This window comes from Carassius auratus, unplaced genomic scaffold, assembly GCF_003368295.1.
Source record: "Carassius auratus strain Wakin unplaced genomic scaffold, ASM336829v1 scaf_tig00000254, whole genome shotgun sequence".
Classification (NCBI taxonomy): Eukaryota; Metazoa; Chordata; class Actinopteri; order Cypriniformes; family Cyprinidae; genus Carassius; species Carassius auratus.
In genome coordinates, this window is record NW_020523286.1 from 2,571,949 (window position 1) to 2,599,357 (window position 27,409).

Consider the following 27,409-nt stretch of genomic DNA (forward strand, 5'->3'; position numbering starts at 1 on the left):
TGCTGACACTGGTCCACTCAGCCAGAAGTCAGAGATCCTCAGCAAAACCGCTGCTGTAATTAAACCATTCTGTCTGTCCGTCCCCCAGTAAAACACTGCAGCTACAATACCTTCTGTGGGTGCGGCCCACTAGTATATACACAACTGACCACAGGCCTTTACCAAACACAATACGCAGACAAAAATGGCTAACTGGAAAGATTTTAGAAAAATTATCCTTACAAGTCTTACATGTGTTAGCTATAGGGCTAGAACACAGACAAACTTGCAGAAAAATGTGGCCAAGAAGAGGGTTATTATGGCTTATAGACATACTTTGTGATTTTAATCAGTCACTGTTTTGCCAAAACAGTACATTGGCTACAGTGTTTGTACACTTTATCTCAAGCATTGGTTAAGTACAGATTACGATGGAGGTAACTGTATCTGATTGTGATTCTCTGCGGGACTTTCCCTCTCTCACACTTACCTCTCTGCTCACTTGGCAGGACGAGAGGTGTTTTGGGAAAATAGAAACAGGGGAAAAACTGCAAAAGGGAGAGGATGTAACTGCAAGCACAAGAGAGACCGGGATGCGTATGCGTCCCATTTCTGTACATTTTTTTTTAAAAGTAATGAGAAAGCTGGATTATTGAATCCTTTGCAGGCAATGACTGCCTTAAGTCTGGAAATCATGGACATCACCAGAGGCTGGGTTTCCTCTTTTGTGTTGCTTTGCCAGGCCTTTACTCCAGATGACTTCAATTGTTGTTTAATTTGTGGGTCTTTCTGTCTTTAGATATGTTTTCAGATAGTGAAATGCATTCTCAATTGGGTTGAGATCTGCAGATTGACTTGGCCATTGCCATATTGCCATATTCCATTTTTTTACCTACAAAAACTCCTGGGTTGCTTTTGCTGTATGTTTTAGGTCATCATCCATTTGTAATACAAAGTGCTGCCCAATCAACTTTACTCTCTTCCCAGATTCAGTCAAATGGAGCATATACCTATACACTTCAGAATTCTTCCAGCTGTTTCTGTCCTCAGTCACGTCATCATTAAACACCAGTAACCCAGTGCCACTGGAAGACATGCATGCTCATGCCAACACACTGCTCCACCATGTTTCACAGATGATGTTGTATGCTTTGGATCATGAGCGGTTCTAAGTTTTCTCCATACTTATTCTCACCATGTCATTCTGGTACAGGTTGATCTTCATTTCAGTCGTCCAGAGAATACCAGACATGGTTTGGCTTTTTTTTTTATGTTGTTTTGGCAAAGTCTAATCTGGCCTTGTTTGCACCTTGTGGTGAACCCTCTGTATTTGCTCTTGTAAAGTCTTCTCTTGATTGTAGACTTTAACAGTGACATGTCTTTACCATGGAGAGGATCCTCCGGTAATCTACGACTGTTGTCCTCTATGGGTGTCCGTTGCTTTTCATGTTGCTGAGCTCACCAGTGTGTTCTTTTTTTCTCAGAAGGCACCAAACAGTTGATTTGGCCACTCCTAATGTTCCTGCCATCTCTCTGACGGATTTGTTACGTTTTTGAAGCCTAACAATTGTCTGTTTCACTTGTATGAATAGATCCTTTGACTGCATGCTGTGGGTTCACAGCAACAGCTTACAAATGCAAATGGTACACTCCGAATCAATTCAAGAACTTTTACCTGCTTAATTGATGTAGAAATAAGGTAAGAATAGCAAACATCTGTTCATTAAATGGCTTTTGAGTCAACTAATTACTTTTGGTCCCTTGAAAAAAAAAAGGGGGGGGGGGTACCTTTTAAAGCACTGCATTTCCTTAACCATTGTAACATGAATAGTTATATACTACTGTAATTATATACCTGTAACATGAATATGTTTTGGTCAACAGCTAAAATAATAAATATTGTGCCTGTGTCCAAATTCACAAGAACCTAATTGTATATATCACTTTTGACTCATGTATTATCTTGGATGGGCATTTACACAGGAAAAGTTCTAGCATTCAAGTACAGCTAGAAGGAGTACAAAGTATGGCTTAAGAAAACATGTAAGACTAGTCTAGCGTATACTTAATTTCAATAACTAGACAAACAGCACAAATGGACACAAGAAAGAGTTTTTTTGAACATTTGCTTATAATCTGGTCAAAAAAGATCTAAAATGAAACTAGCTATACCACACACAAAACAAGCACTTAAAACCTTGCTTTGAGTTCTCCTTCAGGACCACTAGCAGGATCCAATAAACACAAAGCATGTCAACATCCAAGACTTTTTATCTCTTTCCAAACAAGCTCACAGAACTAGGATTTGTTCCAGTGCACCAGTAAAGCTCTCAGAGATCTGGTCAGCAGTATTAGGAGGATGATAGATACAAAGTGGAAAGTGCAAATTAAACTTTACAAGCCCCAAATAGACACTGAGGAGAGGAGGAGGACTACACAAGAGATCACTTCTAATATATGTAGATCAGTTGGCAATGGAGACATGAAGATCCAGTAGGTTATACATACATTCACCCATCACCGACAATTATCTCGAAACAGTTCATTATAATTAAAGGGATAGTTCACTCAAAAATGAAAATTCTGTTCTTATAAGAAATTTGTTCATCCTCAGAACACAAAAAAAGTTGATGTTACAATAGTGGTTCAGCTGTAATTTAACAAAGCTACAAGAATAATTTCATGCACAAAGAAAACAAAAAAATTACGACTTCACTTGTTTGTTTTCGCTGCACGTTCCCCCAAAACATTTTTTTACCAATATTGCGATTGCGATTTAATATGCGATTATTTTTAAAGCTCTTTATGTTCTGTATTATTCAACAAAGACGAACTAGATGTCGTTGTATAGTCTGACCAACACAATATTAGATAGATTAACCATAAATGTTATTTTCTTCTAGGCCAGGTCTATGTTATGATGAAATTAGGTGATGCATGAATTGATATGAATGACATTTTTATTAAACCACTACAATCACGGTAGTATATTGACTGATTTCTTTATCTTCCAACCTTGCAAGCACATAATAATTATGACAGCATAAAGCACTGACAAATGAGCCTGGTGTAAACATAAATAAATAACAGAGAGGAGAATAATAATAATAATAATAATAATAATAATAACAGTTGTCCTTTACATGCTATTTTTCAATGTGAAACAGGTTTTAAGGCTGTAGGTTTTTTTTATTAAAAAGCATTAATTGTTCATAATATTTAGTTTGAAAAAAGTTTGAGAACCACTGGTCTCACTGGTCTTCGCACCGCTTTAGTTGCAGAACTAAGTGTAGAGTACTAAAATACTGGGACAAGTTTGTGCGAACTATTTCCCAGTACCATTTAAAGGGTTGCATTTGCACCAACCATGTGTACTAGGACATGATGTAAGCCGGGTTGACAATGATGTCATTTGTGCACGAATTTCAACAATGTTAACAAAGAAGAACAACGTTAACAACAGGAGGATGGAGGAAGCGGTGATCTGAGCTGTGTTTTTGTTGCGTCTGGTGGGTTTCACACTAATGGACATGGAATGTCGATGTATATGTAAAGCAATTGAAAGAACAGAAAGGAGGATTAAGAATATACTACGACAACTGGCAGTGCTACATTTGCTACAAGTGCCTGCACTTCAGCGTCCGTATATTTATCGATGTTCATCATACTTGCGAAATAAGTTGACACAATGTTTACAGTTTGTTACACAGTTTTTTAAATCATGGCAAATGAGGGCGTTTCTGAACGCGTCTGGCCAATCAGTGTCTACTCGCATCACTGTTAGTACCAGTTGCGCTTGTTACTATAATTTAATACTAGACTGTGCTAAGAAATTAACCAGCATTGAACATATTTATATGATACCAGCTTTAACTTTGGCAGGCCCTACAAAATCTATTTAAAAGTAAAAACAAAAAGCCCCCATAGCGTAATATGAGGTAAACAGTAGGGATGTTGCGGTGACGGATTTTTTCCACCGGTTAATCGACGTGTAAAAAAAACGGTAATCTTGGTGTCACCGGGGTTGCGTGTCAGGGATTTCGGGTGGCCGAAAATGCGGTCGTGCAGACGTACACACGTCTCAATTTACTTTCACTTTAATAAGCGGCAATTGAGTAGCATTTGTTTGAATTAATCATGGGTTAATTTATTTTATTCTTAATAAAAATACACAAAACAATAAGACACTCGCTTGTATTACACACATCTTTATTGCAAAATGAATAATAACTTAACACACCTATGCTATGACCGGTAGGTGGGTTAAACACTTTGTATCACCGGTAACACTGACTATCGCAACAAGCCTAGTAAACAGCAAAGATAAAAAGCTTTTTCAAAATGATAACAAAAAGAAAAGTAAAACTGAACTTGCTGTCGGTAACAGTGCTTGCATTTTTTTCCAACAAGAATACCAACATGCTCTCCTTCTCTGGTTTAAGAAGCAGTCTTTTACTTTAGCTTGAAAACAATCCATCGTTTGGATTCAAAGCGGCGAATATATGATGCACTGCAACACCCGCTGAGAGCCATGAAACAATAAAAATAATTTTTTTATATAACTCTGACTGAATTTGTCTGAAAGAAGAAAGTCATATACACCTAGGATGATTTGAGGGTGAGTAATTTATGGTCTAATTTTCATTTTTGTGTAAACTAACGCTATAATAGAAAAGTGTTAGAGGACAACATGTTGAATAGTTATTGACTCTGCGTTGCTAAATCTTTCAACCCGACAATGGCATTCTCATTACTCAGGCCACCGACTGTACATAAAAAAAGCGACAAAAAAACATTCCACTTCTAAATTTAACACACGAGCGGCAGTGAGCGACCACGAGGAGGAGAGCCTGTGACTCTAATTGGAGGTTTTGGGGTCATTGGGGGGAACGGAGTACACAGGCAACTTTTCCCACAGAGCTTGCCTTCATTCAAAGCACACAAATATTTCAGACAGAGATGTTGATTGTTAATTCAGAGCTGTTTTTTTCCAAATGCACAGCCAAACTACTCAAGTTTTTGAAAGTGCAAATCAAGGGGGACTGTTAATCATTTCAGAGCATCTCAGTCTATGGTGAGGAATCAAGAAAGCCTTTATTTGTCCCTCTGGGCCTTCACCCAAATGCAAACATCAGGAGCATCCCAAAAAGGTGCACTGACGCTAAGCAATCGAACATCACACTGCAGTCATTTGAAATACCACAATCCCGTTTCCAAACAGGGTTGGGAAACGTCCAGAAGGCCAGCCAATGCGGAAGAAACTTCCGTCTCATTCATTTACGTTTTGTCTTGGGGAACAAAAAAAACAACAGGAGTGTTTTACATCCAGGCACCTTCACAGGTTAAAAACATTGATCTTTTCTCTGAATTCTGGCTGAGGCAGTTTAACCCTTTTACAAGTTTGTCCTCTGATGTTAATTTTCTAGGACAAACCGGAGTTAAGCATGGCGCTGCTGAATGGGGCCAGTTTCTAATGAGGTGAAATTCCAAAGAAATGAGGCTAAAAACCAATAATTCATACATCATCATCATTCAAAGTTTCCCTTACCCTCCAGGCTGAAATTTTTCACAACTAAGAACGGATATGCTTTCCAGACAGTATAGTGGGGAAAAACAATGAATGGAAATGGAAAAGGAACCACCATGCTTTATCAAATAGCAACATGTATCCATGTGCATAATGTATAGCTGCTTTGGGGCTGTAATCACAGTATCAATCTTATGATTGTGAACATGCTCCTGGTTCATCCCATAACATTACTTTAAAGACTTTAAGCCAAGATTGATCTCATTGTTTATCTCTGCTGTCACTTGGACTTTTGTTGCCTTTGGAAATTTTGGTAAATGGTAATTTTGGGTTATTTACACCAAATGCACCAAAATGTGCAAATGCACTTTAAAAAAAAAAAGGAAAATGCCGCCTTTTTCCATATTCCACTATGTTCTTCCCTCAACTTAGAGGAGTTGATACGTACCTCTCCTGTCTCAGTGTGTGCACTTAATCGCTGTAGTGTGCAGCGCCACTATGCTAGCGTTTAGCTTAGCACCATTCATTCTTTAGGGATGAATTTAGAAGCCACCAAACACTTACGTGTTTTCCCTATTTAAAGATTTATGAAGGTTACATGAGTAGTTACAAGAGTAAGTATGATGACAAAATAAAACGTGGCGATTTTCTAAGCAGACAAAAAATGATAACTATAAAGTATGGCGGAAGAGCACTTCACAGCACAGTAATATCATCAGGAAGAGTTTTTAGGAGTGATATTACTGCACCGAGGTCGAAGTGTTGCGAAGTGCTCTTCCGCCATACATTATAGTTATCATTTTTATCCACTTAGGAAATCGCTAGGGATGCACCTATACCACTTTTTTCAGAAAGAGTCCGATACCGACACTTTCATTTTTGGTATACGCCAAGACCAATACCTGTATTTTCACATCATTTGTCTATTTTTTCAATATTGGGTACAGAGACAAAATAAAAAGAAGAACAGCAACAACAACAATCATGTTAGCTGGCTTCAGCTAGCAATCAGATATTTCCTTCAGTTATTTCCACACTTAATTATACCTGTTAAAAAGTATTGTATAAGCTTTTGTTACTTCCACGGTTCATTTAAATGGCGCATTAGAGCTGCTCTATTGCAGCAGTACAATAGTGTAATGCAGGGAATCAATGCTTATACATTATACGACTACGCCCGTATATTTTGATCTAATTTGCGTCATGCACATTGCACGCAGACCCTGGCGTAAAAAAACGATTTTAGAGCAAGCTAAACATGCGCAGTACGCACACGTTTGCATTGGTGCAGAAGACGAGTTATTATTACGAGTATGAGTACAGGAGCACAGTATCGGCCCCGATATCAGTATCGGTATCGGTGCATCCCTAGAAATCGCCACGTTTTATTTTGTGTCAAGATACTTACTCTTGTAACTGCTCATTTAACCGTCTTTAAATAAGAAAAACATGGAAGTGTTTGATAGCTTCTAAATTCATCCGTTTGGATCCTAAGGAATGAATGGTGCTAAGCTAAACGCTAGCATAGTGGCGCTGCATACTACAGCAGTTAAGTGCATGGACTGAGATGGGAGAGGTACGTATCAACTCAGTCTAAGTTGAGGGAAGAACATAGTGGAATATGGAAAAACGGTGGCGTTTTCCTTTAATAGTTACATTTAATATTTGACCACTGAATACCTGGAATGTGAGACTACCTTTGCATGTCTTTTGCCAAGCATGATCAGATTGGAAAGTTTTTGTAGCCTACCACCTCAGGAACTTCAGGGCCTGCACTCAGGGAATGAAAAAATGAAGTAGACAGAATGACTAACCCCTCAACTTTATTTGCTTATTGTGGTTTGTCTGTAAAGCTCAAAGATGACTTTTTTTTTTTTTGCCACTGGACAAAATCCAAGACAGTGGACACCAGAAGCAAAGTCTAAAAATATAATCATCCACAAATGTGGTTTAATTAAAAGGGTATACGTTAGTAGCCTAAATTAGTCTCAAAGTTTAGTAATTATCTGCTTGTGAGATCATCTGGAGATTACAATATATTATTTTATGTAAAAAAAAAAAGAGAGAGCTATTGAAAAGTATGAGTAAAAATGGGTCTACAACAAACTAGTTTACTAATTTAGATTATTTAGATACTCTTTTTATTACATTATGTAATATTTTATTTTAGAAATAACATTTTGGATTTTATTTATCTTTTCAAAGCCCACCGGCCCACCATGAATGTATGATTAACTGTGTTAAGTTAAAAACACCCCACCCACCAAAAATGTATAAGAATACATAAATAAATTAAATTGTTCTTTGTCCACCTATTTTTCAAATTAAGAATACATCTTATTTACAGACCACAAAGAAATGCATCCATTTTGGTCACACAAACCCACAACCAGCTGAAATATTCAGACTTTCATTAAAGGGAAATTCACCCAAACATAACAATTCTCACTTACTTTCTTTTGTGGAACAACCGAAAATATTTATAAAGAACACTGGTAAACAAACTTTTTGGGGTAAAATATCCCTTTAAGACAATTAGTCAAACCCATTAACTAGCTGGTTTGCACATTCCTTATTAGAAGATAAAAGCTGATCCAAGCTGAAATGAGAAGACAACTATTTTAAGTTGTGTGATTAATTAAAAGGAAGGCAAACCACACTGGACGCAGACAAGAAAAGGGAGAGAGACCTCCTGGGCTCGTCTCATCTGGGGTTCCCTATCCGAGCCAGCTAAGACCAGCTGGGAGAGGTGTGACCCACTCTCAGCCCCTCAGTCTCATCTTCCCCCTCACAGTGCACCACCCCTCCAAATCAGCTCCAGGCCTTGGCCACACATTCCAGCACCTTTTAATTGATTTCTTCTGCAGACTCGTCCTCTGAGAGGATATGGGCTCATAAAAGACTTGAGTTCTCGGGTTTAACTCGGGTCTTTGGAGCCCACAATGGAATTTTGCAACAGAGAATTTAGATTTTGCTCAGATGACAAGCATATCAGGGTGGTTCTTATTACAGTGCAGAAAAGATCTGGAAGTTTCACCAAACACTGCTACATAACTCTCTCACTCTGTTATACATTCTCATGGAAATTCTTGAAGGCCCTGTTTGTAATTACAAGTTGTAGGCTAAAATAAAGAGAAAACCAGCAAAATGAGAGAGAAAAAATGACAAAGACAAAAAGGAGAGATCAGAGGCAAAGGCTGGTTCTCATCAACTTGCACTGCTCTCCTCCCTTTAGGAATGTCTGTCTGCCTCACAGACCTGCAAGTGACAGTGAAAGCTAAACACAGCGTGTAAATTACACCATTGAAGAATTTCGAAATAAATTTAAAGGCTCAGCAACTCTTTGACAGAGTAAATAGTCATCTGAAAGTAACAATTAAAGCAACCCATCAAGAGCCATTCACACTGACAGTGAACTATAGCATAAAGCAAGTAGAAGTCATTCATATTTTCATAAGAACAGACCACTAGAAGCGACATGAGTGACTGTTGGCGATTTTATGTTAGTATATCTAATGACACAAATGACAATGTATATCTGTCTCTGCACGAAAAAAAAAAAAGATGTATTAAATAAAATTTGCATAATTATTTAGACTACCTTTCACACGTTTAAAGTCAGTTAGATTGTTTTTTTAGGAAATTACACATTAAAGTGTTAAAGACATTTGCGGTATCTCAGTTTCCACAAAAATATTAATAACTTTCTGTAATACGTGAACTTTAACAACTCTTTTCAACATTTCTAATAATAAGAATAATACTGATTTCTAAAAGATCATGTGACACTGAAGACTAGGGAATGACCTCTGAGAATCCCACTTTTGCCATCATTTGAATAAACTACATTTCAAAACGAATTAAAATATAAAACAGTGATTTTAAATTGTTTCAATATTTCACAATAATTGTTGTTTATTACAGTTTTTTTTTAAATTATTATTATTATTACGTGGATTTGACTCCTGCATCAATAATTAGGTCCATCATTATTTATCTTTGGAGAAAACAGATTCACGGTTAAATAAATTATTTCCCAACAATCAGATTATACACAATAAGCAATTAGATTTTCGAAAGCCAGTCACACATTCCACTAATAGGACTTTCAACAATGAGATCACATACTACAAACCACAACAAATCAACTAAGCAACATCTTCCAGTTAAATCACTCAGTGGAAAAGAATTGAACTTTTGCAACAAAGCTGTTCTTATCGCTGCATTTTGCTGCCTATTCAGCACAACTGTGCACTACCCCTAGCAAAGGATATGGGTTAACATGAGGGTAAAGTGAAGACCAATTAGGCCATTATGCTCCATGTCTGTGCTGAAACCCAGTGTCAAATACAGTCCAGTGACCCGTCTGAAAAACATCACACTGGGCAGGTTGAGGGTCCACCTCATTTGAAACTTAGAAAAGTGCCTTTGAAAACACACGGAGTGTTGTTACACACTGAAGCGTGCAGATACACACAAACAATAGGACAATACGGTCCAATAGGAGTATCCTGGAAACACCAGGGCACCACGTACTGGCCTGCTGCTCACACATAATGTGACCATTCTGTGTCACCAGATGTTGACAAAAACACATTTATTCTGCTTAAAGATTTTGAAGCATACTAAAACAACACAGTGTTAAAAAGCAACTTTGGGATAGATAAAGCCAAATAAACTAAAGGGGAATAAACTATTTTGCTTCTGTATGTTTTATGATGATACCCTGCAAAAAAAAAACTGGATTCCTATTTATAACCTTTGAACTTAAATAAAATAAAATAAAATAAAAATAAATTTTGTACCCATGTTTGCAAAAGGAAGCTAGGATTTGCTACACCTGAATTCCAACCGGGTCTCTTAAAGAGGACATATATTCATGGCCAAAACTTCAATTACCTATGCCACTGTGTGTATCCAATCCCAACCAGCTATATTCTCCAATGAGGAAATAAAAGGCCAGTTCTTTTATATGGCTTGAAAACGCATTAAAGGCTTAACGATGGCTTCCAGATCCCAGAGTGTATAAGAGTTGCAAAATGCATGCTACTGTTTATTTAGAACTGACCTGAATTAGATATTTTACATAAAAGATGTTTACATATAGTCCACAAGAGAAAATTATAGAATTTATAAAAATAAAAATTATTTCAATTATATTTAATTTTGTAATTTTAATAAATGTTTTGTTTTCTCTGTATTTCTGTTTCATTTTGTTTTCATTTCACTTTAACTTATTTTATTTCAGTATTAAGCTTTTCATCCACTATTGATATTTTTCATTTCAAAGTTTTATTTATTTTATAATAAGTTACAAGTTAAAATATACATTAAAATATATATATAAGTTAAAAACACTGGCTACAACATGTAGGGAAAAAATACACAATTAAAGAATAGGACAGTAAATTGAGTGTGAACGTGTGTGTAATTGATAGAAGGGTGTTTTTATACATTAAAGTAAGCCCACTCATAATTGTAACGTTCATCCTTATTTCTTTTTTACTTTAGTCCTATGTAACTGGGTTTTACCTGTAGTTTAAAATGCAAAAAATATATTTGCAACCTAAAATTATAACATTCAGTATTACATTGTTTTTATTTACTCCTATTTTACTGCAATTTGTTTACCTGTAATTTGAAATGGAAAATGCAATAAAATACAAAGCTGCTTCATTGTAGCTTCCTTCTCTGCACTAACAAATAACCTTTTCATGAAAGGTCTCACCCTGCTTCTCATCGTGTAAAGATTAACTGATTCTCTTTTAACAAAACATGGAGCTATTATTTGCTTAGCCTTCCTTTCAGTTAGACCTTTATGCCCATTGCCCAATGTATGCCCATAGTATTCATCAAGCTATCAAATAATTTCTAGACTTGTTACATGTGACAAGAGCAATGGACAGGGTTTACAAAGATTGCAGGAGCTGCCTAGACATGTTCCCAGGTGTAAACTTCCCATGAAACTATTAAAGAGTGGATATGATGTCCATACAACACCTGTTTCTTTCCTAACACCGGTCATTTTATATAAACAACATGATGACGGATTACAAATCAGCCTTGAGTACAATGACAAGTCATTTTCATGACCTTCAATGAGCAGTTTTCTGACTCATGTGAGAGACGGTGAAGAGTGTTAAAACACAATACAAAAGCTTCAATGGACAGAGGTCATCTAGAATATAACAGAACAAGTGGAGAATAGATACTTCAAGAAACAGGTCAAACAAAAATGAAAGTTCTTCTGTCATTATTATGATTTACTAAACCCTTAAACTTTCCAAAACCATAAGATTGAACACAAAGAGAGCTTTTTTATGTGTGTGCGTGATTTCGTGGAATGCTCTTTGTCCTTTAAATGAAAGGAAATGTGGAAAGGAGCCAATGATCTCCAAAAACATCCAGAAAAAAAAGGACTTGGAATAATAAGTCATACGTGTTACATTTAATGGTTTTTTTGTGCTTTTTGACATTAATTGCAACCAAAATAAAAGTTTTTGTTTACATAATATTTGTGAGTATTGTGTACAACTTTTATTTTGGATGCGATTAATCATGAATAATCATTTGACAGCAGAGAAACAAAAAAGTAAAAGTGAGAGAAATATAGGAAAGAGTTCTAGCACATGACTGTGGGATGTCGAGTAAACATGACAACTGTCCTCGACTTTTGAGCAGACATGTTTGCACCTCATGTGAGGAGGTAAAGCAGTCCATTAGAACCTTCAAATCATCAAGTCTTCAGACTCAGAACGGCCAAGCATTACACGCATGTCTGCTATAGTCATGAGCTAGTAGTTGACAGAAGCGCCTGATAACAACTCGCTTATGTTCCCCATCACTGGCCCATGAACAGCCCCCGTCTTCCCCTGTTTTTGCTACATGAAGCCATGTCCTCCTGAGTATAGCAGTTAAGTAGGGTAAACACTCCAACGCAAACCGAAAACACCAATTACAGCACACTCAACTCCCTACCATCAACACTATCCTTTCATCCACAGCTCCCAACCTCTCTCACAAAGTCTAGTCGGTTATGCAAATCTGGGTTTAGCCCTCAGTCGCAGAGGAGTCTACCGATTTTTCTCAGGGAGAGGGGAGGTTAAGAGAGGGAGATTAGAGCTTCCTCAGGCCCGGGGTTGCAAGACTCCAGCTGCGCAATCTAATGCTATTACATTGCGCTTTTCTTATTTTAAGAGACAATTCTTGTACGGTGACAAAAATAAACTGATTTTCTGTTAAAGCCGTGAATAATTTTAAAAAGGAACGTAATGAAAAGGTTCATTACAAGCCAAGCTTAACGGACAACACCAGAGGCAAACAAAAATCATGTTTACGGCACATGTTGGCTGTTACAATGCTTTTAAAATGTAACTACACCCCTGGTCAGAGCCTGACTCCACCCACTGGCGATATCTGAAAAATGTTGAAAAGTGGGCAGAACACAGCGGAGATAGAGGGGACGAACCAAGTGAACCTGAGACCCCCAGTGATGGATTAATTGACAGCTGCTGTCAGAGTCGCTAAAATGGAGACTGACTGTAGAGACGCAAGTAGCTTTGCAACAGAGCATTCATTTGAAAGTAGAGGACTTTTCTCCCCCACCTTCACCTGAAGTGTAGGATGTCGAGGTGTCTGTGGACACAGGGCAAGGGCCTGAGCCATATCAATTCGAGCCGCTGGCTCAAACTGCAGTCTTAACTCCCACATCACAATCGCATCCGACGATGCTAACGAAGCAGCCGCACAAGAGAAAATGGTGCCAGTTTCTGAGTAAGGCACTGTGTCGCTTTTCAGCGCAAGCTCCATTGCGTTGTAAAAGCAATCCTGCGTAAAATACAGTTTGCACACTCCAGCTCTAGACGGAACTCGTGGTCTTTCAGGCCAAGTGCACGCAAGTCAAGTCTGCTGGAAAACTATGCAGTCCAGCAGTGCTGTTGCAACCAGCAACACTACACCTACACCAACCATCCTGACCACTGTACTAAATACAGATAAATCTACGCTAACATGAAGCTATCCTAACTGATGCAATACTATGCTACTAACTAACTATGCTTCTAACAATACTTACACTAACAACTATACTAATTACATAGGCTACACAAAATAATCGAATAATTATATAAATGCTATGCTAAATAGATGCTAAAGTACTCTATCCTGATCGTTTTCAATACTCGCAATTCCAACTCCTGACTCGCTACAGTGATTTTGATTTTATACTGCCAGGGGCGTGGTAGCTCGTACCAAGGGGCGTGGTGAGCTGGAAACTGCTTAAGTCACCTGCCACCGCTTATGTCACGTACCACTGCAAACATCCAATAGGAAAAATCAACTGCAGTAGCCATCGTTCAACCTGAAGTGGGCAGCACTCAGACGTTTTTACACCATATATTGTAGAATTGTCAAAAAAAATTCTTGAATCAATGAACAACACTAATAAAGCCCCATTCTTACAGATCATTAACCAACTAAAGTTGGTTTAGGGTTTAGTTACCCTTTAAAGGAACACTCAACCGTTTTTTTTGAAATAGGGCTTATTCACATTATTTCCTATATTTAGATAGGTGGGCAAATGCATTTTTGTGTCAGTGCATGCATTGTTTTAGTTTGACTGGGTCGGCGTTAGCTTAGCTTAGCACAATGAATGGAATCCTTTGTAGCCAGCTAGCATGGCCTGAGTAAAAGTGATCAAAAAAATAAAAAAAACCCCACCTAATTACTTCTTGTGGCCTGCGTATTCACAGCGAAAACAAATAGCGATCCAGATTAACACTAGGCGATTTCCTAGGCAGATATTGACTTGGGACTATATTATGGGGAAGCACAGGCGAAGCACTGCTGCTTAGGCGAAGCACTGCTACTGCGGCGCAGAGATATCACGCAACACATGAAATCCCACAACTTCCGTCAACATACCGGCGTGAATAGTAGCTGCCTGGCTATTTTCCTTACAATACACGAATGGCGATGAACATGGCTGATTTTGAGAGAGACGAAGAGGGTGACTTCTCAGACAGTCAAGAACCAGAACCATACCTATTTGAACCAGAGTTTACAGAAGACGAGCTGCGTGCTTTGGAAATAGAACGACAGGAGGAGGAGGTTGAGATCGCTCAACAGCCTGAGGACGTGAGGATGAGAGCCAACATGAACTGGTGGTGTGAATGTGGGGGAATATGCCAATCTATGCCGACGGAAATAGAGTGTCTGTGCTGTAGAGAGTGGGACATGTTTTTGCCATTGATGACCAGGCTCAACACGTCAGATCAAGATGAGCGTGCCCGAAGTTGTGTCACATCTACAGAGGATTTCACGGTGCTGATCCATTCTGCAGTACTCGATTTTTTTTCCGGTGTGACAAAGTGAACTGGAAAAAACGGCCCACGCCGAATGGACCAAATGGACAGCTGTCCACAGAGTAAGTGATTATTTTAATCATGACGCATGTATAGATCGACCCATATTATACCTGTATTCACATAGAGTTGATGTTTTCATGTGTTGCGTGATATCTCTGCGCCGAAGTAGCAGTGCTTCGCCTGTGCTTCGCCTGTGCTTCCCCATAATATAGTCCCAAGTCAATATCTGCCTAGGAAATCGCCTAGTGTTAATCTGGATCGCTATTTGTACTCGTTGTGAATACGCAGGCCACAAGAAGTAATTAGGTGGGGATTTTTTAATTTTTTGATCACTTTTACTCAGGCCATGCTAGCTGGCAACAAAGGATTCCATTCATTGTGCTAAGCTAAGCTAACGCCGACCCAGTCAAACTAAAACAATGCATGCACTGACACAAAAATGCATTTTCCCACCTATCTAAATGCAGGAAATAATTTGAATAAGCCCTATTTCAAAAAACGGTGGAGTGTTCCTTTAAAGGACATTATCAAGGATATTTTTGTTATAAGCACTCATAAATGTATTATTTCCAAAATTGTGTTATTTGAGCTGTAAACTGGTTTGAAAAGAAGTAGGATTATCGTAGGTGGAGTTTAGCTCCATCTCGTAAACGTCGAATACTTTCATTATGTCCCTTCATTGTATCCATGGTAGTGGAGTGTGAAAGTTACCACATTTTATACTTAATACACTTACAGATTTGAGCAATTCATTCACTCCAAGTCCTGACTAAACCTTCAAAATATGTCCTGCAAAACAGACTTCCATTTAAAGCGGTGCTATTTTAGTATCATTAAGCTACTATAATAACTTTTAGTTTCATAGTTTAGGTAATTTAGTTTTGACATGTTTTATTAGTTTGGGTTCTTTTTTAATATGTCTATATAGTTTTTGTTCACTTTTGACTTCAGTTTTAGCTATTTTAGTACATCAAGTCAAACTAAATGAAAACAAGAAGTGCTTGTAAGTTTTGTTATTTTTTGTTTATTTTATTTGAAGCAGCGAAAATGTTTAAGGTTTTACAATACGATACATTTTTATTGTCAGACAAAGTCTGATATTTGTCTTGCATTACAGCAGGTTCACTAAATTATAGGATAAATCAAACACACACACACACACACACACACACAAACAAACAAAAATAATAATAATTTATTTAACTATAATAACTTGACTTAAAGTACACACATTTACATTTTCACAAATTATGTCTTTTCTATAGTTCACAATTGGTTCGAGTGAAATTAAAAACAAAATGCAAAAAAACGGACTGTTTTTTTAAACAAAAAGTAAAATGCATTTCTAATCATTAGACTGAGGTCAACAAATCAGTTTTGACTTGGAAATGAGCAAAACTCTACCACAAACCTGAACTCTGTATCTATACTCCACATATATACCATTTATAGACACATTCAAAGATAATGCTAAATACTTGTCCATAACCCGAATAATATTCATGAGCTAAGTATTGACCATTCTGAGTTTGAGACATCACAATGATCACCTCAAACAGCACTGACAGTATGTCAAAGATGCACTGAGCCCTTTAAGTGAGTAAGCGGCCACATTTGAATTTCTGCTGTGCAGCGTTTTACATCAAATAAAGGTTATGTAACAGACTTTGCCATTGCATTGCTCTTTAACTAACAACAACAACAAAAGAAATCCCAGCCTGAATGAGAATGTTACTAAGAGGTTTATAATGTAGCTCTATTCATTCATCAGATGGGGCAAAGATGGTGTGGGAGAAACGAATGGTTGAATGAATACTGATTGTATGAGTAGATGTATTAATGTATGAATGTAGGAGGATTTATGGACTTATTTCAGACTATAAGAGGATTGTAGAAACCTCCGGAGTAGCTGAGCCACAAAAACAGATGTGTTCATAAGATGAAGCACTGATCAACAAAGGGCAAAAAGACTGGTTGGTTATCACCATTAATATTGTAAAACTAAAACTACATTAACATACATTTAATGACTACAAAACTAACAAATAAAGAACAAAAAAAACTTTGTTTTTGTACAGTCTAGTCTTTATTAAACACAAAAATACCACTATATACTATTAACAATAGTGTTTGCTGATTTTATTTATTTATTTTTAACTTTGCACATTAACTTTGGCAGCCCTAAAATTACTGTTATAAATATTTTTTTTTATGAAAATAATGCTGAAATTAAATAAAACGTAAAATGTTTAGAAATATTTAAATATAAACTAAATCTAGAAACAATTTCTTACTAATTAAAGCTTACTAAACCTAAAATGAAAAGAAATCTGAAAATAATAGCCCATTTAAAAATAAATGAATAATATAACAGTATTTAATTATCACTCCCTAAAAAAGTTTCTAAAACTTAATGAAAAAATAATAAAAAAATATTTAAAAAATTTAATTGTGAACACTAACAAAAAGCTAAAATAAAAAGCTAAAGCTAAGCTAAAAATAAAATAGGAATCAAAAGAACTTTAATTAATATATAGAATTTGCAATTTATGTTTGCAAATTGTCCGCCAAACTGACCCCAAACCACCTGCTCAAGTTCAAGAGACATGGTCTAAATGGAAAAAATTAAATGTTCTACTCGAATAAATGAAAAAGCATCAGTTCTCCTTCTCCAACAGTGATCCAGGCAGAGCCACGAGTTCCTGCTGTAGTCATTGACAGCAGTTTGATTCCAGCTCGGGCCCACTCACCACCTACGCCTGAACCACTGCAAGGGTCACTCTGCATTCCATGCAGCCAAATGCTAACATGTACATTAAATCGGTGCTTAGCATCACATGCCAGAATGTGATCCAACAGTGAAGCAATGCCTCTGTAGACACATACTCCCAATCCTGTAAGCCAAGGCTGGTCACTAATGGTCTGCTTTCCCATTCGTCCCCCTATAACATCTAAACTAATGGGTCTCCTATATCCAGATGTTCCAGAGAGGGTGGAGGTGGAGCAAGATAATACAGCACGAGAACTTCAACCCTGCCTTCATCTGCTAGACCATTTCCTCCTCGTCTTCCACAGAGCACACAAACTCCCAGGTCATTCATTTATCATAAAACCTACGTTTCTCTCATACCACGCCAAGGAAATCTCGTCTTATTATTTTAGAAGTATACAGAGTGAGACGAGGTTTGTTCGAATATAGAATATTTCTTCATGACCGTTATCTTTACGATCCAGTATAATAAAAATACCCACATCCCCCAGGGCTCCAAATCCTGTCTAGACAAGATAAAAGTTCTGATAAAAGATCTGAAATGTGCGGAGGTTCTCAAGTAACTAAACCTATTATCAGAACTCGGCAGAAAAGACTACTGAGCGACAGTCCAAATCATCTGAGGTGGCGTCACATGGTCAATGACTCAATCAAATGACTTCGGACAAAACTACTCATACTTTGCTATTGCATTAACAGTCGTAAATGACTTGGGTTTCCTGAAAGTACTTTTTTTGATTACTGAAAATGTAAAAAATATAAAGTGACTGTCAACCCTAAACATGACTTGGGGTCCAAATACAACACTGAACTCCACTGACTTGCATTGCATGGATGATATACAGATAAACCACAGAAGAAAGTTTCGGAATGACTGACATGAGGGTGAATAAATTACATTTTTGGCTAAACTATACTTTTTAGACAAAATAGCAGCTTATTCTTTACAGCTGACGTGTGACGTGCTGCTTAGTGAATGACTAAAGAAAGTAAATCACAGCCTTTTAACTTCTCTTGATCAGGCCTATATATGCACTTATTTCTTTGGACATGAGCATTACATTTGGATCTGCATAATTTAAAATGTGGGCTTTTTGTAGGCCAGTTTTCTGAGCCATACTAAATAGGACTGTTGCATAATTTATTCAGGTGTCACAGAAAACTATCTTTAGTATTTATTTAAAAGGCATCCGGTGTGCTTTGTAGGCACCACTTTCCTCTCATTTCTTTGGATAGTTATTGTTAACATCGCAAATTTTAAAACATAAAAGGAATAACTAGGTCAAGCTCTTTGGTGTTTTTAAATATTTAGCATATGAATGCATCTTGAATACCTAAAAACAATCAGAGGTGTCAGACAATGACAACCATACTGTGGTTCTCAACCCTAAAAACCAGTCACGGATCTGTTCTGATCATGGACAGAAGAGAAAAAATAAAGCTCAATGCAAATATTAAACTGCAACTAACCATATAAATGTGCACAATGAACAGGATTGTCAACTGTTTTTAAAAGGGAGGAAAAGGACTCCCCATATCAGCTTTGTAGCTGATGTTAAAATATGTGTCTAATCAAGTTTTATGGTGCAAAACATTTTAAATTTCCATCTGCCAACAAAGACGGTGTTGGTGGTATACTCGAATCATAAAAAAAACATGAAAATGCTATTAACATACAATAAAAATGGATATATTTGGCTGTATTATAAAAAGCGGACTACATTAAATGACTATATAAGAATAATTTTGTGCTATTGATTTACAATGTAAAAACCTGACACTTGAAGTAAAGCTAAATGATAAACATAATGTGCACTGATTCAAATCGCTTCTACCTAAACTTACATAGCAAACTTGGACTTAGGACTGATCAACAAGCTTTGGATACCTGATTTTGGAGTAAATAAGAGCAATTACACTCAATATCTGCCTTAGATAATAATGTTTACGTCACGCAAAACAAACGCTGAAGAATGGACAGGACTCTTGTGGGCGACCAAGAAGCAGCAACACTTGCAGAGGAGGATGTGCCTATCCATGCACTTGAATAGACCGCTAAGAATGCGGGAACATGGAGCATGTCCACTGCATGCAAATAGACCTGTGGCGAGCTCGGCTTGCACTCATACTGTAAGAATTCATGCAAGCAGAAGAATTCCAAATGACAGGCGTTTGAATTTTTAAACGACTCCGGTAAATGCACAGGCCTATGAAGCTATTACGAAATAACTCAACTCCCACATCTCCAATTTGTCCCCATAAGGCACGCTGAACGCGTTAAAAAGCGGCCGATTTGTGGCTTCTGTGCACACATGCTGATAATGCGAATGTTTCATAAAGAATTAGCGCGAGTCTGGATGAGGATAACGAAGACAGATGTAGCAATCACGGCACAGGTGATAGCAAAACTGCGCAAATGCCCTCCTAGGCATATTTATTTATTCAAAATCAAACCTGCAAGCTTGAAATAATCACACTGCTGCCAACATAAGTGGGTGTCGAAAGCAGCAGCCCACACGTTGCCTGGTCACTATCACAAGGCCATGTCTCAAAACTTTCAGACTGTCTCCTAAATGCATGCATGGACAAAATAACACGTTTAATCGTGGTTACTCACCTTCAATGGCTCTGGTGGGGTCTACAATCTCTATTGCAAGAATTAACCCCAGGTAAAGCAATCCAACAGCCAGCATGTTTGCATTGCAAGATGACATTGCCTATGGAAATATCACAATTGTTCACGTAAGGCTGGATTCAAAGACCTCATCCAAACCTCACGATTGTCCGCCGTGGTCGGGTCTGTTGTTTCTCGCGCCCTCTGACACGCTAGCAAACGGCAATATGCAGAGCAGAGAATGTGTCATTAAAATCTATGCATAAAAAAGGCTTTTCCAGACTAAAAAGGCGAGGTGTTGTACAATGGCACGGTCACGTATGTTGCTTACTGAATAACAGCATGCAAACAGAGGTATGTGGTGTCTTTAAAAAAAATCCTTTAAATCAAAGCGGTCTTGTCTGTGATAAAATTATTCCTTTTGCAAAATCAGGAAGGTAAAAATGCAAGATCGTCCGCAAAAATAAAAATAAAAAAGCCTCCACTCTTCTGTACCCCACCGCTTCTGATGCTGGTGGTTACAATTTGAGTGAGGGGGACAATGTGGAGCCTCTATTGGGCTGCTGCATGACGTCATCCACCTCGACCGGAGTAAAAAAAACTGAAAGCCCTACGCGGCCCTTGGCTCCTGCGCATGCGCGGCTCAGCTTACGACTGACCATTTGTTTCCCCCCTCTATCCGTGGAAACTGATCCAGCCACGCAGCCATCTTGGCTCTATAATTTTGACTCAAAGTAGGCTTAATTAATTTGTTTTAGTTGACTTGCTTATGAGGAATTGCTTTTGGCTAGATAGCTGTTGCTAATAAATAAAGATGTTTTAAAATCCAGGTCTTGTTATACTTACAGGCGTATTACTTTATTTTGTAAATTTTTATTCTAATATAATAACATCACGAATCAAGGATAACAAAAAAAAAAAACTACTTAAGAATAATGCAAAATGTGTAATATTCTTCTTATTATTATTGGTCATGGACAGTTCTGAAGGAAGTTTAATATAGGTGGCTAGGATTGCCCTATTGCTATTAAAAAATTGGGCTTTGATCAGTTATTAATGCACACTAGATTGATATGTAATAAATTGAAGTGTATTAATTAATACAAAGAGTAGCTGTGTTATAATTAAGGTTGGCTATTGGTTCCCCCGTTTCTTCCTTTGTTCATTTTCAGGTACGAGTTCTTTTGTCTCTTATCTTAAAGTCACATGGGTCCATCTAGTGGTCAATAAAGGTTATTGCATGAGTTGGTTCTCATTTGCTTGGTCCTTATAGATTAGATAGACTAGATATAGTATTTAAAAAAACTTGAGTGAAAACTGTTCTCATTCTAAGAAAATTAGCATTTGTAAATCAGTAGCAATAATAAAGGCAGAGTTTCTTTTCGTGCCTTCTTCATGTCTCAAATCCACATGTCTTTTATCCTGGAGGAAGTTTATTGGAGGTCACAGTCCAAGGAACAGATAAACACATCAGTGTTGAATTATCTAAAGCTTGGAAAATTCACCTCACTAACAGCAGGAAAGAGTCATGAAATTTTGTTTAAAACAATTCCGGAGAGACAGCTCAGATAATACATCTCCGAATCTACCCTTTTATATATATTGTACTCTTTTATTCATTTAGACTTAGAATAAACCATGAAGAGAGTGATTAAAAAGAAATAATTTCTTCATGATAGATGTCTGCGGTGGAACATCTAACCAGAGTAAAATGCAACATCTGCTTAACCTATGGTTTTGATAAAAGTGTCACTTGGTATGGTCAGAGAGGAAAAAGAGAGACCGACTGCAAGCTCATGGATCAGTCCATGCAGGGTCTGAGCCTAACTGAGATATTTTATTATGCCACAATACAGTCACAATCAGTCTTACTGAAGGCTAATTTAATTATTTATTTTTTAATGTTCTTATCTAAATTAATTATTCCTGTAAAGTTTCAGAAATTATCTGGGCTTTACAAAATTGCCACATTATTAAAGCATTCAGGCACTTATAGATAGGTAATAAATAAATTACTTAATTAATTAACCTAATTAAAATGTGCATTTAATCATTTAAGACAATGTATTAAATATATATATGTATAATTTAAAAATAATTATTAAATTGTTTAAATGTAATAATCATTATATTAAAATTTAAATATACATATATATCAAATTTTTATAGGATGTTTTTATCATTTTAAAATTCTGTTTTAAAATATAACTTTCCCCATGCTCCTCACAACAAATGTTGTTATTGTTGCCCAAAACTTTAATGTATTACAAAGTTTCCATTAATTAAAATGAACCTGAAAATAAAATAAAATAGATCTTTTAAAAACTCTTTACAAAATCATTAATCAAAATTAAAAGTATTATATTAGTTACTAACTGGAATATAAGAAGTTTGAGTTAAAGTAGGTTTACAAAACTAAAATGGAAATATTTTTTACAAATCAGGTAAAAAACTGAATGATAATAATTCTAAATAATAATAAATACTGTAATATAATATATTATATAAATTTACAAATGCTACTACAATAATACTGCTCCCAAAAGTTAATACATGATACCTAATTTTCTTTCTATCAAAGTGCACGCTGTCCTCTGGGAGGCACTAGACACCAGTCTTTGCGCTTTTTTCTCCAGCTAGTGCACATTTTCTCATTTCAGGGTTTTTGTCCTCCACCCTCTCTAATAAACCCCACTGTTATATAGTGAACAAGATACCACACAGTTCTTGGAGGTTTAACAGCTCCCACTCAAGCCTAATATAAGTGCAGTGATTCATGGAATACCGCATAGAGTTCTCTTTAAAGAAGGACCATTAAAATGATCTAATAGATCAAATGATGTCACCTAACACACATGAGTCAGTGTTTAATGAACGTACGTAATCACTGCTAAATTTGCCACGTTTATTTTTGTTTTTTTTGATCGTTTCCCGGTTTTAATTGGTGCGTTTTGTACGGTACTTTAATTTCGTGCTTTTTTAATCTTGGTAAATAACTTTGGTGTCTTTTTAACATTGGTTAAGCCAAACCCATTAAAAAGTCCTACTGATGAAAAACAAATTCTTCATCTGAATGACATCTGCAATCCATAGAGAGGTCATGACAAGAGACTCGGTCTGTGATGTGGGGACATCCATTCCTGTGGATCTTTTGGGATGATGTGCAGCCGGCAGATGTTGTGGAAGGAGAACAGCATTCCGGCTATGCGGAGCATCTGGGAGTAGTGTAGCAGGGATGTCTGGCCGTCCACGTGCCTCAACATGTATCTACCCTCATTCCCCATGTCTCACTGGGAGAAAAGCTTGGGGGTGGTGATAAAGCTCATTGTACATTGGGGTATAAATCCAACAAGCTCTTCGTCTGACACAGCATGACAACCATCCATGCTTAATGACCTCCTCCCCCTAGGCATCTGTGACAATCTGTGCATTCAACTGTCTCTGAAAAACACCCAGCGCAAGATTTGGGCGCCAATTTGGGTAAAGCAAGTGCTCTTTTTTCAGTTTCAAATGAGCCATTAGATTTGTCATCTTGAGCCATATGAATCTGTGGGTTATTATGCCATCCTGCATCAAAACTGCAAACAAAAATCTGCTTCCATCCATGAGTTTCATTAAAGGGAAATAGATCACACAAAAATAAGGCAGAGCCCTCATGGTTTCCAAACTCGTTTTTTTAAAAAAGGATTTTAAAAGAATAGTTCACACAGAAATAAAAAATTGCTGAAGATGTACTCACTCTCTGACCATCCAAGATGTAAAACTCCTAAATGATGGATTTATTTCTAACAAACATGAAGCTTTTTACTTTACAAGATGGAAGGACTTGAGTCATGTGGGATACTTGTGGATTACTGAGATGTATTTATTCGCTGTTTAACGGCACCCATTCACTGCATTGGTGAGCAAGTGGTTTAATGCTACATTTCTCCAAATTTGTTCTGATGAAAAAACTATCTCATCTACATTATGAATCGCCTAAGGCTGAGTGCATTTTCAGCTAAGTCAAATTTTGGGGTGAATGATTCCTTGGATGTTCACTATGTATCCAAATAATGAACCAGAGGCTGCCAAGCTACAAAAGTGACAAAACGTCCAAGGAAAAAATCCCCCAAATACCATAATACATCTTTATATTCTTGTCAAGTCAAATAATAGACTTGTGCAAGGAACAGAAAGAAATTAAAGTCATTATTCACAGAAAACCTTCCCCTCTATTGTCTGAAATCTTATTTCTTGGTTCAATCCTTCATTTGTTGACTGGATTATAAAATGTGGGGCGGGGTTTAAGTGGACTAAATGATTTGATTGGAGAAGTTCTGCACGTCACCAGAGAGAAGATCCAGTTGTGATATACTGAATAAAACGTACAACCTCAAGAAAACATTTCAACACAATAAGATATATAATATACATTTAGAAAATAAGGTTCATTTTCATTGCATGCCAACTTTAACAAAAGTAAGTTATTACTTAAAATAGATTTGCTTTATTTTGATGAATTGGATGCACCTCACGTTCAACAATTGACATGAAGATTGATGTCGCTCAGTTAGCAGAACGGCTCCTGAGCAGCAGTGGGGGAAAGAGATCTGTGTGTGTGTGTGTGTGTGTGTGTGTGTGTGTGTGTGTGCTGTCCTGTGAGGCCTAGCATGTTGTGTGGGGGTTGATTTGAGACAGTGCCAGCGTAAACAGTCCCAGACCACATGTTCTCTCAGGGCAAAGCATCTGGCCACTCTCCAAGCACATCTGCACACAATCCCCTGCCTTCACCATCCACAGCGCTGGAGACTGAGCTGGTAATAATTGGGGGGAGGGAGAGGAATGGACTGCGTTCCCAGACTCCACCAACCTGCTGCAGACAGGCGGGAGTATGAGAGACGAAATTACAAAAGGTCCATGCAATGATGTATTGAATTGAATCACTCCCTGATGATTTGGTTCTCGTGCTATGTTGCGTACATGCATCTAGTTTGCATTATATATGTATACGAAATGAGTTTCAAGCTAGGAAATGAAGCTGAATATGTGACTGCTCAGTAATAGCTCATATTGCATTGCTGCATTGAGCTTTGCTTCGGTTACCTTTGAGCATCACTATAATGTGTGAGTGTGCTATGAATAATTGGCAGCAATTGAGACCTTTTCTCTAGTGTGTGTTTGTGTTTGTGTATGTGTGTGAACATTGGGTAAATTACATCACATATCTTGGACTGTGGGATGTCTGCTGGGCCAACATTACTCCTCTGGCCCTCAGCCTTGAGCGAAGATAGATGCATAAATCAGGTCTGTGAATCTCCCAGCCCTGCACTGCAGATGTCACCGAACTCGGAATGTGATCGCATTTGCCAATGGTGACACTGGAAATATATCATTGCTGTGTCCTGTTTGTGTCAAACAAAATCTTTGCAACAACATATGGAAATCCTTACAACCAAAGCTGAACGTGTGCAACCTAGAGGTAACAATGCATGATCTTTCTTTCCAAAAAAAGGTATTTCCTTCAAAGGAAGACGTCCTAAATAGCAGGTGGGGAAGTGAGCCAGTCTTCCACGGGGTGATAATTACCGCAAGGGCCATGCTGACAAGACCTGAAGAATTCAAGGTATGTGCAAACAGCAAAGATATTCCCAACCCCGATCAAGACTTCATTCTCCAGGTCCCTCTGAAAGACAGTCGGTGTCAAAGCAAGATTTCTTACTTATTTGCTTTAGGCATGTGAAAAAAGTGGGTGAAATGTATTAGGCCCCCATCATTTATGATGCACTTGTCAATTTGATTTTATATACGTGGAATGTTTATATATGTACAGACATTGTATATGTGTGATTTATCACTTTTGCTTAGTCACCCAGAAAAAAAACATGCATAATAATGGAAAGAGACAGAAGAGAGAAATTAAATAAAAATGTGTTGAATACAATGCATTATAATTATTTGTATAATTAGTAAGAAGTCTATTATCAAAATTATTTTAAAGATATTATTACATACATTATATATCATATATATAACATTTATTTATAATCAATATTAATATTTTTAAATTAAATTTTAATTTCATATTTTTCCATAGAGTGTTTGTAATGTTCAGTTTGCTCTGTTGAAGGCCAAACAGTTTATCTTCTTGTGTACATATGCAAATCAATAGCTCAATGACCTTCATTTGTCCAGGACAGCTTACAGGCTTGGAAACGCTTATATTTCTGTATAAACCCCAATTTTCTGATATTACTCAATCTGAAATGTTATAAATAAAAGAACTGCAAGACTAAACTGAAACGAATGCTTGGCAAACCATAAATCATTTGTGAATATGGATATATACATTTCCAGTCCTGTTTTTTTTTAATGCTCTGAGAACACCCAACAAGGCTTTAATCATTAAAATATACAAAAGTGTAACACTGTACCAACACCGTAGGAATGTAGCATGTAGCTGTTATCTAAACGTAAACAAGCAAAATGCCAGAGACCTGTAGACAGAGCACTGGAGGCAAAAAGATTTCATCTGCAGTAAACACTGTCGGCTGTGGCTGTGATGCTGGAGGAGATGACTGGGTTCTGCTGTGGGCTGACTCATGATCCCAAGTGTCTCTGGGCTTTGCTGGCAACGTTGTGTTCCTTTGCCTACACTGTAATAAGAAAAATAGTTAAATAGCAGGTGTGGTTGTTAGAATTTCCCCATAAAAATATGTTGACAGTGTTTCGGGGATTATGGGAATCATTTCGGTGGCTGGCATATTTGATAGAATTCATAACTTGCACATAACTTTTAAACGTCTGGAATAATGAGTACCAAATGAGCACTAAATGACTGCAGAAAAATCAGCTTCGCCATCACAGGAATAAATTACATTACATTTAAAATGTATTCTAAAACAAAACAAGTCTTTTACAATATTATTTGTAGAATTTTGCATACATGACCCTGGATCACAGTCTTAAGTCACGGTTATCATCACACATTTTAGCAATTTTTGTAGCAATAGCCAACAATACGTTGTGTGGGTTAAAATTATAGATTTTTCTTTTATGCCAAAAATCATTAGGATAATAAGTAATGATCATGTTCCATGAGGATATTTTGTAAATTTTCTACCTTAAATATATTAAAATGTAAAAATTTTTTAGTAATATGCATTGCTAAGGAC

General features: G+C 37.1%; 1 protein-coding gene across 1 annotated transcript in view; it reads right to left on the reverse strand.

The window, feature by feature from the left end:
• Positions 1–20,795, reverse strand: part of lrp1ab (low density lipoprotein receptor-related protein 1Ab) — a 110,887-nt gene extending 90,092 nt beyond the window's left edge. The window contains exon 1 of the mRNA XM_026241908.1: positions 20,259–20,795. Coding sequence (XP_026097693.1) covers positions 20,259–20,355 — 97 coding nt within the window. The 5' untranslated portion in view covers positions 20,356–20,795. The remainder of the gene's footprint in view (positions 1–20,258) is intronic.
• Positions 20,796–27,409: the final 6,614 nt, after the last annotated feature.